This window comes from Prionailurus viverrinus, chromosome A1 (assembly GCF_022837055.1).
Source record: "Prionailurus viverrinus isolate Anna chromosome A1, UM_Priviv_1.0, whole genome shotgun sequence".
NCBI lineage: Eukaryota > Metazoa > Chordata > Mammalia > Carnivora > Felidae > Prionailurus > Prionailurus viverrinus.
Genome location: NC_062561.1, coordinates 8703416 through 8721082, shown reverse-complemented (window position 1 = coordinate 8721082; position 17667 = coordinate 8703416). Strand labels below are relative to the sequence as shown.

Sequence of the window (17667 nt, the reverse complement as noted above, 5' to 3'; positions counted from 1 at the left end):
GAGAGAGAGAGAGAGAGAGAGAGAGAGAGAGAGAGAATCTTAAGCAGGCTTCATGCCCATCATGGAGCCAGATGTGGGGCTCAATATCAAGACTGTGAGATCATGACCTGAGCCAAAATCAAGGGTCAGACGCTTAACTGACTGAGCCACCCAGGCGCCCTTCTTTATTAACTGTGTAATCAGTCACTATGCTGTGTCTTGCAATTTTTACTAAACACTGTAACATTCATGCAGCCCTAGTCCACGGTCATTGCCAAATAGGGATCCGTGGTGTGTATATATCACAGCACAGCTGTTCCGATGGAAGCTTGAGGAACTTTTAGCAATGCTGTTTTGAACGTACTTGTATGTGTCTCCTGGTACACGTGTGTATGCATTTCTTATACACGTACATGCAGAAGCCCTAACTTAAGGCAGGTGCAAACATTGTAAGACAATGTCACACTGTTTTCCAAAGAGGCTGGGTCCATTTCCCTGTCTCCTGGCAGGACTGTGGCAATTTGTCATGCTCTATATCTTCACCAACAGTAGAGAAGGTCAGATTTTTTTTTAACTCTTTTCTTTTGAAGTTAGGTACAAGACCTATGGGGAGGCTGCTTAGCATATATGGGCTTATCTGTCTGGGGTCCAGACACTCAACTCTATTGTTTGCTTCGTTGTATGACTTCAGGCAGGTTACTTAAACTCTCTGAGCTCCGTTTCCTCAGGTGTAAAATGGAAAAGAGTAACAGTAGCTACCCCACAGGCTGCTGTGAGGGTACAACAGAATATACTAAAAGTGCTTTGCACAATCCCAGGCACTTATCAAGCCTGCAAAAAATGGTACTTACTAGCGGTATTAACTTATTATAAATACTTGTTTAGAACCTATAGATTATAAGCACTGTACTAGTGTATGAAATCATCACTGAACAAGGTTGTTATATTGTCCTTTTTCCAATGAGACATCCGAGGTCAGGAAGGTTAAGTAATCAGATCAGGGTCCCAGAGCCATTAGCGGGGTGACCACAACTGGAATCTGCATGTAACTTCAAAGCTATTTGCGGGGCACCTGGGTGGCTCAGTCGGTTAAGCGTCCGACTTCGGTTCAGGTCATGATCTCACGGTCTGTGAGTTCGAGCCCCGCGTCGGGCTCTGTGCTGACTGCTCAGAGCCTGGAGCCTGTTTCAGATTCTGTGTCTCCCTCTCTCTCTGACCCTCCCCCGTTCATAATCTGTCTCTGTCTCAAAAATAAATAAACGTTAAAAAAATTTTTTAAAAAAAGCTATTTCCTCTGCCATCCGAATTCTACGTGACAGAAATTCAATGCAGCTTACTCATCAAGTCGCTCCATTCACTGGAATAAAAATCACGTGGAGACAGAAAGATGTCCAAGGTGACTTTTGTTTTTTAAAACCTAAACAGGTGTCGCCAATTTTTTTTTTAAAGGATCCATTTAAAAAAAAAATTTAAATACAGGTCTGATAACTTGTCATTTTTCCCAGGTCACGGACACAAAAGTGCCCATGCTGGCAGCTGGAGCAGGCTGGTCCTCTGCTGTGTGACACTGGCCACAGCTGCTGGGTGAGGAGGGCCATCACCGTCAGGACCACCCGGGGCCAGGGCTACGAGACGGGTCCTGGGTGCACGTGGGAGCTCTGCAGGCTTGAGTCCAACCCCGACATCTGGTTCTGTTACCTGGGGCTAATTATTTGCTTTCTCGAATCCAGCTTCCTCGTCGATAAAAGGGGGTTAAGAAGAGTTACAAGCGACAAAGCAAGGCGATGAGGGGTATGGCTGAGCATACAGTAAGGACTCAATAAGTGCTATTAGGACTTGCGGCAGATAAAGTTTACTTTGTGCGACAGCTCCACCTGGTGTTGTCCCTGCCTGGACTCACCTCGTGTTACAGTTACATGGGGTCTGTGCCTGTGGTTAAGGAGAAGCCACTAAGACGTCCCAAGCGGGGGCGGAACAGGACTAGATTTGCGTTCAGACGGTGAAGTGCGGCTGCCAACTGTGGGGAAGGGCGGGAGCGAGGGATGTGGACTCTTGTCGGCTAGGCTGGGGGGCTGATTACCGATTAGTAACACGGGGCAGTGTTGAGTCGTTCTCAACACAAATATGCTGATGAAGGGATGAAAAATGAAAGACAGGAAGGCTCTGCAATGTCCAAGAAATGTGCTACTCTTCTTCGTAGAAAATGGATCACCGGCATTTGTCTCTTTCTTATATTTGCATTTTAGACGGTCCCCATGAAGACCGTAATTAGCAGCAGGCATTTCATCAGTGTAAGTGAGCTAGTAGGATATGTGAATCTGGAAGGAAATGAAAAGTTTTAAACGCTGACATGTAATTAAAAGTTCCATGTTCATCATGCTAAGAGACCGCGCTACATCACGATAGCAATTTGCATAACAATGCATTTACGGCACAGTAGGCAGAGTGCTGAAACACATAAATGTCAGAAATCACAATGGAAAACACAGCTCTAAAGACCATTTGCATTAATTACGGCTGGGCCGGCTCCCATAGCTCCTCGAGGCTGACAAACGGAGTGGGCAAAATACCAGGTGTGTCACCTTTCAGATCCGTGGATATACTCTTAAACGGAAGTTGGGTTTTTGTGCCTTACTTTTGAGGAGTTGCCACAAAACAAAAGGTTTCACACCCTGCGGGTCGCTGAATAGCAAGGTGAGTCACTGCATTTTATAAATTCTCCTCTGGTACTATGGGTTGTCCCAGAACGTTTCTCAAATCACCCAAAATATTTTTTAAGCTTTTATTTATTTATTTTGAGAGAGAGAGAGTGAGTGAGAGCAAGTGGGGCAGGGGCAGAGAGAGAGAGAGAGAGAGAGAGAGAATCCTAAACAGGCTCTGAACTGTCAGTGCAGGGCCTAATGTGGGGCTCGAACTCATGAACCATGAGCCGAAGTCGGATGCTCGACTGAGCCACCCAGGTGCCCCTCTTGTTGTTTTAATGAAAGAATTTGAGACATAGCAGAGAAAGAGAAATGTATCTTCTCCCTTACTTAGATCATTCTGGGGCATTTAATTATAATTGTTAAATAGCACACCACAAAACCGGAAATAGAGGATGAGATTATTAAGAGTTTCAAACTTATTAAGAGCTTAAAACTTAAAACTCAAGAGTTTAAGTGTCCTAAAAAACAACAACACAAAAAATCAAACTCCCCACGAGCTCCTGAAGGGACAACTTTTATGTAATCATTAAAGTCAAGGTGGACTCACCAATAACATCAGAAACTGATGAAGCAGCTACAGATTTTCTATGCAATTTCTTTTTCGCATATGCTGTCTTTTGACTATTTCACAGCTAGCAAGTTCCTCCATAAAAAGGTTGGAAGGGAAAAGTAGGGTGTACGTATTTTCAGATCTAATGGTTAGCAGCCCCGATCCAAGATTTTACGGGGAGGGAGACTTGGGAACCTCTAGTATTTACAAAGAGGAAGTTCCCATGGTTCACCCACATGGAACGCTGTTCCCCACCATTGCGGTCTGGCAACTTCTGCTGATCATTTAGATCTGGGCCTGTGTGTTTTCTGCACACTACATTACGTCTGTGTAATATACCTTCATTGTATACTCATTTCCCTTTCACAGCACTTAGCATGACTGTAATTAAATAATTAATCATGTACTGATAAGTACAGATTCTATGTTTTTCTCTCCTGTTATGCCCTCGGATCCACAGGGGCAAAAACTGTCTGTCTCATACATCATGATTTCCCCAACTACCCAGCACAGGGCTCAACTCAAAGAAGGGGCTCAGTAAACATTTGTTGAAAGAGCTGATGCTCACGCAATCAAATTCCACCTGTCCTCACTCCCCAGGACGACTAAGGGTTGACTCTGGTGTCACAGCTGGTGAATCACAGCACTTCCTGGCTGCTGGGAGGCGCTAGGAACCTCCCCACTGGTGGCCAGAAAGAACAGCAAACAGGCCTTCCGGGACACCCAGGAACACGACTTTTAGAATGATGAAGTGGACAGATCCTCCTTCCAGACATTCCATACATCATCCCCATGCTATTTCCCTGTCTCCGTGACCTCACGCAAAGGAGTGGTCTCCAATTTACTGCTTTTATCTTTCTCCAACAGAGATTCTTTCTAAACGCTTCTACTCTACTATCGGCTCCCCTGCCCCCCACCTATTGCTGGTTCCCCTGTTGGCTTCACGGCGACAAATAAGGGATTGCAACGGAGACTCCGCCTCAGGGAGAACGCAGTCGACATAAAGCAATAACATCTTCCATACTGAAGAGCCCAGCGTAGCCTAATTGCTTCCAACTTGCCTCCTTCGGGTGCCACTCCCGGAGGTTTGTGAACACACATGAGTCCACACTGTGGGATGCCATGACTCTTGTGATTTGAAAACAACACGATCTTGGAGCTATTTAGGTTAAAAGGGCATATATTACAGGCTACAGTAACAACAACCCCCCAAATCATCTAGAGCCAAGATTCCAATAGCACTTAAAGCAATCCTTTTACCTGCCCTGTCTTTTCCGGAAGCAGAATATTTTATTTCAGCAAGCTCTTCCTCAACTTTCTTCCTTTAAGGTGTGCTCAGAAAGGGGCGATGGTGTTTGGCCGGACCGGAGGGAAGGTGGGAGTGTCTGTTTCAGCAGCTCATTGTACATGCCGAAGGGCTCAATAGACACGCTTTAATAATGTTGACCAGATACTCGTACTTTTAAATTACACTAGGCTCAGAAATACCGACATTTGTGGCATTTAATTCAGAAATAAGAATCTACTTTTAAATTAGTCAAACAATTTTTACAACACAAGTGGAGTGACAGCCTTCCTATTCCCAGAGGTTTTTTTTTTTCCCTCTGACAAGTTACCAACTGTTCATTTTCTATATAACCGTAGGAAATCCTTCCATAACATAGGGTGAATAAAGTAATTGTATTTTCTATAATCCATCACATCAACATGACAGAATCAGAGGGCATATTGACCCAGAAGTAATCTATCTTCAGATCAATATTTTCAACTGAAAATATTTTCCTATTTGCTACAACAACTGCAAACAAGTATGAAGAAGCAACGGGTAAAGCCGAAATTCACGTAGAATTACAGGGATCAAGGCACCATTGAGATTTTGTATTTGACATGAACAGCAGAAAAACTTTTCATGAAAATTTTGAGAAAAAGGACTATTGAAAGACCAAGGCTAAGCTTCTAAAATTCTTGGCAACAGCCATGGACAGGATGTTCAGTATATATCTTTTAACTAACTAGTGTTTGTTTAGCACTAAACACTAGAACTTTCTGTTGTTGCCACACCGAGATCTATGAGGTAATGATCATTATTTAAAAATTTTTTTTTAATGTTTACTTATTCTTGAGAGAGAGAGAGAGAGAGAGAGAGAGAGAGAGATAGTGTGTGTGTGTGTGTGTGTGTGTGTGTGTGTGTGTGTGTGAGAGCAGGGGAGGGGCAGAGAGAGAGACAGACACAGAATTGGAAGCAGGCTCCAGGCTCCGAGCTGTCAGCACACAGCCCAACGCGGGGCTCAAACCCACGAACTGCGAGATCATGACCTGAGCCGAAGTCAGATGCTTAACTGACTGAGCCACCCAGGTGCCCCCATCATTCTTTTTGAAAGACTAAACAGCAGTCTAGTGAATATCATAGCTTATTTAAATATCTCCATATTGATGCATATTTAGATTGTTTCCAATTTTTTAATATTGTAATCACTGTTGCCAAAAAAGTTGTACTTGGATGTCATTGCTGTCTAAGCAAGAATTTTTGTAAGAGAGATTCCCAGAAGCAGAAACACTGGATTACACATTATATACGCTTAAATTTTTGTAGGTGACCAATTGTCCTCTACAAGCTTGTGCAGATTTATATTCCTGTTAACGAACACTGTAGTGTTCGTTTGCAGTGTTCTCACTAATGCCGGCTGTGATAAACCTTTTTAATTTTTTCTAATCTGAATGAAAAAGATGGTATCTCATTTAAAAAGCTAAATGCATTTAGTTATTAGTGCATTTGAACATCTTTTCCTATGTTTATGACCATTGACTATTTTGTACTTCTGTGTGAATTACCCATTCATCTCTTCTGTTTTTCCAATTAAGTTGTATCTTTCCTATTTATTTTCATTGAACGCTTTGTTGCAGCATTTTCATTCAGTCTATCTCCTTAATTCTATGTCTTTCATTGTGGAAAATTATAAATTTTTACATAGCTATTTTTATCAGTTTTTAAGCATTTCAAGGTTTCATGTCATGTTTAGAAAAGCCTTCCCTGTTCCAAAATCTTTTTAAAATTTTTTTAATGTTTATTTTTGAGAGAGAGAGAGAGACTGCAAGCAGGGGAGGGGCAGAGAGAGGGAGACACAGGATCCGAAGCGGGCTCCAGGCTCCGAGCTGTCAGCACAGAGCCCGACATGGAGCTCGAACCCATGAACCATGAGATTGTGACCTGAGCCGAAGTTGGACGCTTAACCCACTGAGCCACCCAGGCGCCCCTCCCTATTCCGGAATTTTAAACTCTTTTCTAATTATTTTATTATCACAATAGATAGGTTTACAACAAAGTTGTTGTCCACTATGTTGTTCAACGTATGTATTTTTTAATCCACAGAATTAAATCTTAAAAGTGTGCGCTAGGAAATAAGTTTCTCTCTTCTGAAGAAATGACATGCTCTTTTTCCAAACTCTGATTGTATTTCTTCTTTTGCTCTTGAGCCAGGAAACTGAGCCTAGTTTCATCAGGATTTTCCTGTTTTTATTGGAATTTTATCTTTGCAACTGTGTTATTTTGTGCCCTTTACTGCATGCTCCTTTGGATCTTTTCTGAAGTCAGAAAACAACTAAATAATAAATAAGTTAGAAAATGATTAAATAAACAACAAAGGGAAAGTGATTAAATAAATAATAAAAACCTATCATATTTAATTTAAACTTTTTCAGGTCATTTTTTCTTAATCCACTTTACTCTGAATGTTTGGTCTGCTAGAATTAACTAGAATCCAGCTGTTAAGACTATAGATCTCTTGCACTCACTCCATTTATTGGTTTATAACTCGGTGTACCATAGTGTAAGCTTCTTAAAAGCAAGAACTTTTCTAATTATCCTTGAATCCAAGTCACCCTATGGCTGAAAATAAGTACTTAGATGTTTCCTGAATGAATGAACCAGGATGAAATCTAGGTTAAAGCAACAGCCCAAGCATCCCAGGGTATTTCTGTTGGGAAACGTGTTGCATCTACAATTATGGATGACAGTAATTGAGCAGATGACCCAAAGATACAAGAGCTCTGCCATCATTTGCCTGGAATCGCCAAGGGAAAGAAGCAGAGCATTGCAGTTCAGAAATGTTCCCAACAACACAGGTTAAAAAAAACAAGGGTTGGCATTATCTAAGTAATTAACATACCCAGACACCTTACAGTCCCAAGAAATCCAATGATTTGGGATTTAGTGGTAATCTGCATGCCTACCTTCTCATTTTTTTTTTTTTTTTATTTTTATTTTTTTAACATTTATTTATTTTTGGGACAGAGAGAGACAGAGCATGAACGGGGGAAGGGCAGAGAGAGAGGGAGACACAGAATCGGAAACAGGCTCCAGGCTCCGAGCCATCAGCCCAGAGCCCGACGCGGGGCTCGAACTCACAGACCGCGAGATCGTGACCTGGCTGAAGTCGGGCGCCTAACCGACTGCGCCACCCAGGCGCCCCTACCTTCTCATTTTTAAGAAGCTTTGATGACACAAGGCAATGTGAAAGCTGATTTTATTTCTGAAACTAGATTTTATTTAACTTAGAAATTCCAACCCATGGGATAAATGCAAAGCTAACGTGCAGTGATAAAATTCACCTTTTAGCAATAACTTTGAAATGCAAGAAAGCCTTAGGTGTTAGAATTAGATAAAACTTGGAAGACAAAGTCCTGACATTTTTAAAATGAGCTTTTGGCTTCATTTTCCCAATCCATACCTTTCCCTGACATCTCAATTCCATTTTCTCTGGGATTTTAAGCAATGTGTGTGGTCTCCTTACCCTAGCTGGGCAACAAAGCAAATATGGCTTCTCCCTCACTGATCTTATTCTCTTGATGGATGGGATGGATGGGGAAAGGAAAGAACATATCTTTCTTTTTCCTTCCTTTTTAATTTTAGCTGGGGGGGGGCACGAGCTGGAGAGAGGGTCAGAGGGGGACAGAGGGAGAGAGAGAGAGAGAGAGAGAATCTTAAGCAGGTTCCACACTCTGTGTGGGGCTCAACATGGAGCTCAATCCCATGACCTTAGGATCATGACCTGAGCTGAAATCAAGAGTTGCACGCTCAACCAACTGAGCCCCCCAGACATCCTATGACAGAAGGACCAGCTAGCACTACAACATAAACCGCTCCATGAGGTTGGCTGGGCTGAGGCCAAGCAAGATGATCAACATTAGACTGTATAATAATAGTTCATTATAACACTTAACAATGTTTCTGCAACTATTTTTTTGTGCTTCTCTACCACCAGCCTGTGAACCTTGTTGGGACAGGAACTGTGTCTCACTCATCTTTCTATCTCCAGACTAGTCTATCCCCAGCACAGATACTCAGGAACCCAGTAACTGAACTGGTCAAGGAAGAGCAACAATACAACATATGTTGGTCTGGAATAAGGAAGAAAGCAATTATCATCATCATGTTTTTAACTTAGAAGAGCAAGTCCAGTAAATCCACTGGATGCCTCGTAGGTCAGCTTGAAAGAACGTATACTTGAATTTTTGACAAAGAAAGTGATGGCTCATCATAAGAAGGAACCAAGAAAGTACAGACTTAAATTTTGCCTCTGGAGAAAATCACACACACGTCTCCACTCAAGGAGGGCTAGGTGAGTGTTTTCACACACACACACATACACACACACACACACACACACACACACACACACGATTTCAGCTTCTATGAAAAGGCTCCTACTTCTCTTAAAGGCATTATTTGGAATTTTAAGGAAAACCTCCAGATTGCGTATCAGGGTGCTGAGCTACGAGCCAGGAGTAACAGAAGCCAACACAGTGGTCAGGGCACCACCCCGAACTCTATACCAGGCCATCTCAAGGAGGACGTAGCCTGAGGCAAGAAGTCCTTGGTGCCATTCTCTTACTGCTACCTTCGTGGTAACACGAAACTTGATGTTATAATAGACACACTGTGGATGACAGAATTTTGATCGCCCCCATCTGATACTGATAATATTACGGAAAAGGCACTGGAAACACGCACAACATGTGTTTATTTCCTGATGCCATCAGATGACCTTGGACAAGTGTTTCACACTCTGAGTTGTGGTCTGTCCGTCTCTCTTTTGTAAAAGAAAGCTTTCTGCCTCCCTCTCAGAGTTTCTGTGAGGACCAAATTAGATTCAGTACATTAGAATGTTTTATGAAGTAATGCAAAGTGGAAGACAATTCCTGTTATCAAGATCACATGGCTTTCAGAAATCTCTTATGTAGCCGAACTATTTGAAAAAATAATGAAAATTTAAAAAACTTTTATGTATTTATTTTGAGAGAGAGGGAGCGAGCACATGAGCAGGGCAGGGGCACAGAGAGAGGGAGGGAGAGAATCCCAAGGAGGCTCTGCGCTGTCAGGGCAGAGCCAGAGGCAGGGCTCGATCCCATGAATGGTGAGATCACGAACTGAGCTGAAATCAAGAGTCAGACGCTTAACCAACTGAGCCACCCAGCTAGCCCGATAATGAAATTCTCATGGGCCTACCATGAGAGTGGCACAACCACATGAGATTGGGTTGCTACCACACCTGACATACCTGATTTCCATTTAACCTTCCTTCAACTAAAGCAGCCACTCTGTTGACACAGTTTACCATATTATTATGCAACACTTTATGTATATGCTAGAGTAGAGAGAGCAGTCTAGTTAGTGGAATCTATTCTATTGACCAACTTCAACAACGAGCGACCTGTGGTCAGTGTTGTTTCATCACCGGTAAACTGACTCCACCTGCCATCATCCCAAGTGTCTTTGCAGCAAATCCCAGACAGCATATCATCTCACGTGTGAATGGCTAAAATAAGACTCTTATAAAAATATAATCACAACGGCCACATCACACTTAAAGTATCAGTACTATGTTCACATTTTCTCAGTTATCTTCCAAAAAAAAGTTTGCGGGGGGCGGGGGCGGGGGGCGGTATATTCGTTTGGATTCCAGCTTTGGTGGCATGAGCCTGGAGCCAGAGGGGAAGGGAGCTCTCAGATCCTTCTAGAGGCAGCGGCTCCCGTAGGGTTCCATGACTCACCCCCAGAGGAGCAGTCAGAAGTTTGGTCCTATGGGCCTCCAGAGCCAAATGCCAATCGGCTTAAAATAGCTTGATTCTTGTTTTTTGTTGTTGTTTTGGTTTTTTCCCCCCCAAACAAAACTGTGTGATTCAATAGGTTAAGAGTCTGGGGAGGAGAGAGAGGAAGCTGTGAGAATTTAAACACAGGAATGCGTGAAAGTGAAAATAGTGGTATTGTTGTTATTAATTTTAAATGCCATTTGAAACTCATCTGTCATCCCATCTAAATAACTGATGTACATGGGGAGTCTGAAAAGACTTTTTAAGGCAGAAAAGGCACTCCACTGTAGAGCTTCTCCGAGGCACACAGTCTTACCAGCGGGTATAGATGTGGATTTGGGCGCTGGAAGCAAACTCCGGCGGGGTGTTGTCACACTGGAGGACGCTGGAGGGGTCGCCCGGCTGGCCCCCTTGGGTGCGTCTTTGGAAGGCAGAGCCGCCTTCGGAGCTGGCTGGTCTTCATTCCCAAAGGTTGACCCTGTGGGAGGCAGACAGGATGTTAATTATAACTTCATGAAAAATGGATTGGGCCCTCCTTGCCATTTGCAATTGCCAACCAATCGTAACGCCGTCATCTGCTTTAGAATTTGACCTGACTCTTCGTGAGTGGCCTTGAAAAGCCTTTCTCTGGGACCAGATGTGGAAAAGAGCTCCCTTTAGGCTCCGAGAAAAGCCTGTCATTCCAATGCTCTGTGCAAGGGACTCCATAAAAGACAAGGGCAGCCTTTGAAGATTTTACACCTGTGCGCAGACACACACAATTTGCTTATGTGGATGTATCATTGTATAATGTGCATACGACACACGTTTATTTAGTGACTCACAGAGGATAAAACCAGTGTGAGTGACCCAGGAGAGGTGAGAATCAGACCCGTACGTGCACGGCTGGTCCAAGGAGCTTGTGCAGAACTCCCTGCTACCCCAAGTTATTTTACCTTCGGAACAAGAGGCTTGGGGTGAAGACAGAGGGGTGAGGACCATGGGCACAGAGAATCTCCTCAAAATCCACAAAGCTTTTTTCTTTTTTTTTCCTGGAAAGCTGAGGCCTCATCGAAATACGAAGCCCCTGAGTTAGAGCCTAGTTGACGGCAAAGGCAGAAGACACTTATTGGTCATTTCAGTTTGCCATCCAACACAGAAATACAGACACTCTGTGTCTACGGGACAGTTTGTTTATGAATGGCTGCTCTGACATTGTGAGCAGATGGCATATTGGGACATGTGTCAGGTTTAAATACGCAAGGTGGTTGTGGCCCCACGTGTTCTTCTAGATCTTCCCCCAAACTGCTATGGTTTATGCATTTGTAGTCTCTTAAAGACAATGACAACACCATCCAATCCTTGTGAAAGCGTCAGTCCTTTAAATACACCTCTGAGTACAGCTGTGAGCCCTAATCCACGAAACAGAGCCTGAATGTACTGGAACTGTAGCTCATTTGGAATTAAGCTATCCGGTTAGAAACGCGACCATCTACCATGGAAAATATGCAATGACAGCTGGAAGAAGTATACAGAATTTTAGGAGAAGATTAAATTTTTTGTTTTCATCATTTTAAAAGGACAGGCACAACATTCTATTTAGATAGGGCCTGCATAAAAATGATAACATTATTCAAATGGCTTCAGTGTTCGAAACACCCAGGAATTTTATTCACCCACTTAGGGTAAGAGATTGCTGCTTTCCTCCCTCTGAAGACCCGAACGGAACGTCTCTTTAAAATTCGTGAGATTTGCTTTGTTTCTAAAGAAAAGTGTATCCGAGAAGGAAAGATAAAGAATGTGCTATTTCCCAGCACAAAACCTACGTCCTATAGCTCTTTTAAGGTCGGTACAAGGTTTTAAATAGTTCTCAACAGGGCTAGGAGAATGCTTTTGATCTACGCAAACAACAAATGCATCGAAACTTCACCAAAAGGATCTGCACTGTATCCTGAATATCAGATAGAAAAGGAAGCATATGATTAATCCAGAAACTTCATCAGGAAAAGGGATGCCACACACCTACAAGACAAGAAGTCTGAGCTTCTGAACCATACGATGAGCTCACCAGTCCAATTGTAGAAAGGATGTCTGGAGGTTTGTAGGACATTTCAGATGGAAGGAGGGGGCTCAGGGACTGGATATATTTCACCTGGAGCCATCTACTGTTTAGCCTACTGCTGACATACTGCCCGAATAATCTATCACTAAAACGTGTACTGGAAGCCGAACTGAACATAAAAAGTTTCACAGGGTCTTTTCCTCATTAACGTTTCTTAAGAAGGGAAATATTTTGTATCTTTGGTAAAGTTCAAATGTCCTTTCATCAAACCCTCTTACACCTGGCATCATCCTCTTATGTGAAATTTATTATTCAGAGAACGTGTCAACTTAGAGATTCGGCGGCCTTCCAGGCTGGAAAGTAATTCATCTGTTTGAAGAACAAAGTGTCAAGGAAGCTACGTGGGTGATGTACTCTCCTCTGAGTGAGGTCTTGAATTAACGAAAAAAAAAAAAAAAAGAAAAGAAAGTAAAATAAAATAAAATAGAACACTATTCTTATCCACCATTGTGGGATACAGCTGGCAGTTAACAGCATCACTCTTTGAAAACCAGCTTAAGTCAGCCAGTAATTAAAGACTCATTATTTAGTAAGCGAAAAGTACGCAGAATTTGGGAATTACTGCCGAATTCTATAAATGCTCTGGGTGCTTCACAATGCAGGCCACATTAAACCACTGCTTGCTAAGAGGAAGGAAACACGTGGAAATAAACAAACGGCTTGTGTAAGCCAGAACAATGTTCCGAAGGATTCAGTCAGTGGAAGTGGTTCATGTGTCTAATCCAGTTCTCTCATTGCCAACCAGCCCGAATCTGGCCTGAACCATCGAGGTTATCACCTGGATAAATGGTGCAGACCGGGGAGCAGAACAACTAGGGGGGTGGATATTATCTCCTCCCCTTCCACCTCCCTACACCTCAGTTTCTTCATCTGTAAGTGGGGATACGGAGCATGGACCTCACAGGGCTATTGTGGGAAGTGAGAGAGCTAACGAAAATGAATTTGTAAACGTTAATGCCAAGAGTGGGCACGAGAAAACAGAATGGTGTCTGTGCATACTGAACCCTCCTGTGTCAGTTATGAACACACACAGGTTAGTTTTCAACTCAGCGGCCAGTCCTTACAGCCAATCAGTTTTTCTTAGGACTTGGCCAAGTATCCAGAGATTGCTCTCAGATGGGCTGCTCTCTGTGAGAAGGAAGGAAAGGACTGAAATAAATCTGACAGCAACAGCAGGATGTAAGACTAAAGAGATCCAGTATGATTGTCCTTAAAACATATGTTGAGCGACTTGAGACCCAGGAAACGGTGAGAATAAGAACAGAAAGGAACACCACGCTTAAGAGATACCGACTATCGCTGGTTCCATCATGACTGAAACTGTTAGGGGGGCGCCTGGGTGGCTCAGTCGGTTAAGCGGCCGACTTCGGCTCAGGTCATGATCTCGCGGTCTGTGAGTTCGAGCCCTGCGTCGGGCTCTGTGCTGACAGCTCGGAGCCTGGAGCCTGTTTCGGATTCTGTGTCTCCCTCTCTCTGACCCTCCCCCGTTCATGCTCTGTCTCTCTCTGTCTCAAAAATAAATAAACGTTAAAAAAAAAAAAAAAGAAACTGTTAGGACACAGGGCATAAGCACGTTCAACTTTCCTGGATGTTCAAAATGGCTTTCCAAAATTGCCTGTTGTAATTCACACCCACCACAGGTCGTGACTGTCAGACTTTCATTAGTTGATGACATTGGCTTTAATTTATAGGTCTCGGGGAGGCAGGGAGGTGGAACATGTTTTTCATATAGTTATTAGCTATTCAAGTTTTTTCTTCTATAAGATGCCTGCTCATTTTTCTACTATTTTGCCTTTCTAAATGACATAGAGGAGGTTGTTTTTTTTTAATATTCTGGATACTGATCCTTTATTGGTATATATTTTAAATTTTCTCCGTCTTTCTGTCTCCACTTGATTGGTACCTTATGAATCTTAGCTTTTCCTTCTCCACGTGAGATAATAAAGATGTTCTTCTGTGTATTCTTCTAAATGGCTTAAAACTTTTTTTTTTTTAACTTTAGATCAATTCATCTGGGATGGAGCATGGAGTAGGGATGGAATTTGTTGCTGCTGTTTCTATACAGACAGCCAGTTATCCCAGCCCCGTGCATTGGGCAGTCCCTTCACTGCCAGCTGTTGAGTATCAAGCTTCCATACAGGCCTGATTGTTAGACTAAGCTAACAACCCCCAAATTTCAGTCATTTAACATAACAGAAGTTTCTCTGTCAATCGTGAATCATCTCACACAGGTAATCCGGATGATCTGCTGTGCTGGGGAGCTCTATTCCAGGCAGGGACTCGGGTTCCTTCCATCTCCTGCTTTTGCCCTACCCTGGGTCTCTCAAGAGACATTAACACGCAGCTGGGGAGAAAATGAATTGTTCATGGAAGGATTTTATGGGTCAGGCCTAGAAGTGGAGTGCATCACTTCTGCCATGGGCCCACTGGCTGGGGAGCGTAAGCTCCGTTTACGCCTAGGAGAAAAGGGAAATCATCTGGTGAATGCCTATCCACTCTGCCTCACGAGGCTCCATTTCTGAACTCTATATTCTGTTTCATTGATCTCTTTGTCTCTCACGATCCCAATACTACACTGATTTACCATCGCGTGAGACGAGGCTGGCACGCTGAACCGGCCCAAGACAAGTACCTCCAATTTTGCTCGTTCACTTTACAACGGTCTTGACCCAAATATTCTTGACTCTTTCTCTTGCATATCAATTCTAGAATCTACTTGTCAAGTTCCAAGAAAAGTGGTCAGAATTTCCAACAGATACAATTAAATCTTTTTTTCTGAACTGCAACCAGATCGAAGGAAGAACGCGCACAGATTTCACTCAAGATCAGCAGACATACGCTGAGCTCCGAGTCTACTGTGGGTGGCTGTTAGATGAGAGAGATACAGAGAAGGCAGAGTTCCATGAAAAAGCAAATACCACATCAGTGGCAGTACTCCTTAAGGGTCAAAATTTGTGGGGATATTTGGAGTTGAAGCAACATCGGCATTTAGCGGGTAGGGCTGTCAATACCTCTGTTCAGGAGACATGTAGAAATGCAGGAGACCACGGAGAGCAAGGGCTAATAAATGCCAGGTGAGGGGTACGACGCAGGGAGGAAAGGTAACGTTGTTCGTAAACAATCACACGTCATCGAGGGAATCTCCCTATGCCATTCTTAACTTTGTTATGTTATCACCACTGAAGTCTGCAGGTGTTCCCCTGATTGCAGTAACTAAAGGACAAAAGCCTGCTATTTCACTGCTGGATGGTGGCCATCTTTTGCAGATATCCAAATCATCATATCATCCACTTCCTGCTTGGAAGGTAAGATCGCCTTCATTAGAGTGTGAGAATTTGCAAGGTGTATGTTCTGCATGGTTACAGAATCGAGCTGGGTCCAGTTGAATTTATAAACCTAATTGCACTGTATTTTTCTCTTTAAACCACCAGGACAACTATGCTTAGTCAGCACTAAATCCTAGAAGAAAGTGATTGCTCTCCTCTCCCTCCAGGATGGCTCCTAGAGTTCATTACCCACAGTGCTTACATCCTTGAGCTGGTGGATCAAGTCTATCAAACCTTCATGGAGTTGGACGCCTACCTCACACCATATGCAAAACCTAATTTAAAATGGATCAGGGCACCTGGGTGGCTCAGCCGGTTCAGCATCTGACTTCAGCTCAGGTTGTGATCTGGTAGTTCATGGATTCAAGTTCCACATCAGGCTCTGTGCTGACAGTTCAGAGCCTGGAGCCTGCTTCGGATTCTGTGTCTTCCTGTGTCTCTGCCCTCCCCCGCTCACACTCTGTCTCTGTCTCTCTCAAAAATAAATAAACGTTAAAAAAAATTAAATGGATTAAAGACCTAATGTATGCACTAAAATTATACATTTTTTAGAAGAAAACATAGATGTAAATCTTAATGACCTTGGGACTAGATAATAATTTCTTAGATATAACATCTAAAGCACAAGTAACTCAAGAAAAAAATAGATAATAAGATTTCATCAAAATAAAAGCCTTAGTGCATCAAAGGACACTATGAGTAAAGAGGAAAGACAGCCTACAGAATTGAAGAAAATATTTTCAAATCACTTATCTGATAAAGGTCTAGGATCCAGAATAAAGATCTATAGCTCAACAATTAAAAGACAAATAATTCAATTAAAAATGAACACAGAATTTGAGTAGACATTTCTCCGAAGAACATATACAAATAGCCAATAAGCACATGAAAAGATGCCCGACATCTTTAGACACTAGGGAAACGCAAACCAAAGAAACCACTGTAAACCCACGAGGGTGGCTATAATAAAAAACACAGACAATAGCCAAGTCGGGGGAGACGTGCGGAAACTGGAACCTTCCACACATCACTGGTGGGATCGCAATGTGGTGTCGGTGCTCCAGGTGATATACTCTTTTTTTTTTTTTTTTAATTTTTTTTCAACGTTTATTTATTTTTGGGGACAGAGAGAGACAGAGCATGAACGGGGGTGGGGCAGAGAGAGAGGGAGACACAGAATCGGAAACAGGCTCCAGGCTCTGAGCCATCAGCCCAGAGCCTGACGCGGGGCTCGAACTCCCGGACCGCGAGATCGTGACCTGGCTGAAGTTGGACGCTTAACCGACTGTGCCACCCAGGCGCCCCTCCAGGTGATATACTCTTGTACAAGTTCCCACACGAGGAGGATGATACCTAATCCCTCCCTAACCCCCTTCACACTTCTCATCTATTCTCACAAAATTGGGTGTATATCTGATCTACTCCGGTCCTACAGGACAGACAGTGGAAGACACATGCAATTCAGGCCAGAAGAGGCTGCACTAAAGGCAGGCACTGGGAGGAGGAAGTGTGAATGTTTAGGATACCTGACGCTCCCCTGCCAAACGGGTGGTACCTATTCAACCTTCTCGAAAGGGTGACTTTGGCTACGGCTGAGGTCTGGATGAGATGTTAGGGCTTCTGATCCATATTCCAATGTGCTCTTTCACTACTTCACCCATTGGAATGCCAAGAAGTTAACCTGAATCTTAAAAAGAAGAAAGGTCGGCAATGAGGGACAGACACTAACCAGACCAGAATGAGGTTCTTAAAAGGAAGGCTGTAGAAGAAAAGCAAAGCCGTTATTAATACGATCAGGGCATTACAGCCAAACTTTAACTAACATGTTTCATTGATTTTGAATATTTATACATATTATAATGATCATACTGCTCTCTTCGCTGATTTTTTTTTTTTTTTTAACAATTCCAGGCAATC

General features: G+C 43.0%; 1 protein-coding gene across 3 annotated transcripts in view; it reads right to left on the bottom strand.

The window, feature by feature from the left end:
* The window catches only part of MTUS2 (microtubule associated scaffold protein 2), a 637113-nt gene that overhangs the window by 166474 nt on the left and 452972 nt on the right, over window positions 1-17667 (bottom strand). For all 3 annotated transcript variants that reach the window (XM_047860755.1, XM_047860746.1, XM_047860761.1), the window contains exon 6: window positions 10640-10801. In XM_047860755.1, the coding sequence (XP_047716711.1) occupies window positions 10640-10801 (162 nt within the window). The remainder of the gene's footprint in view (window positions 1-10639; window positions 10802-17667) is intronic.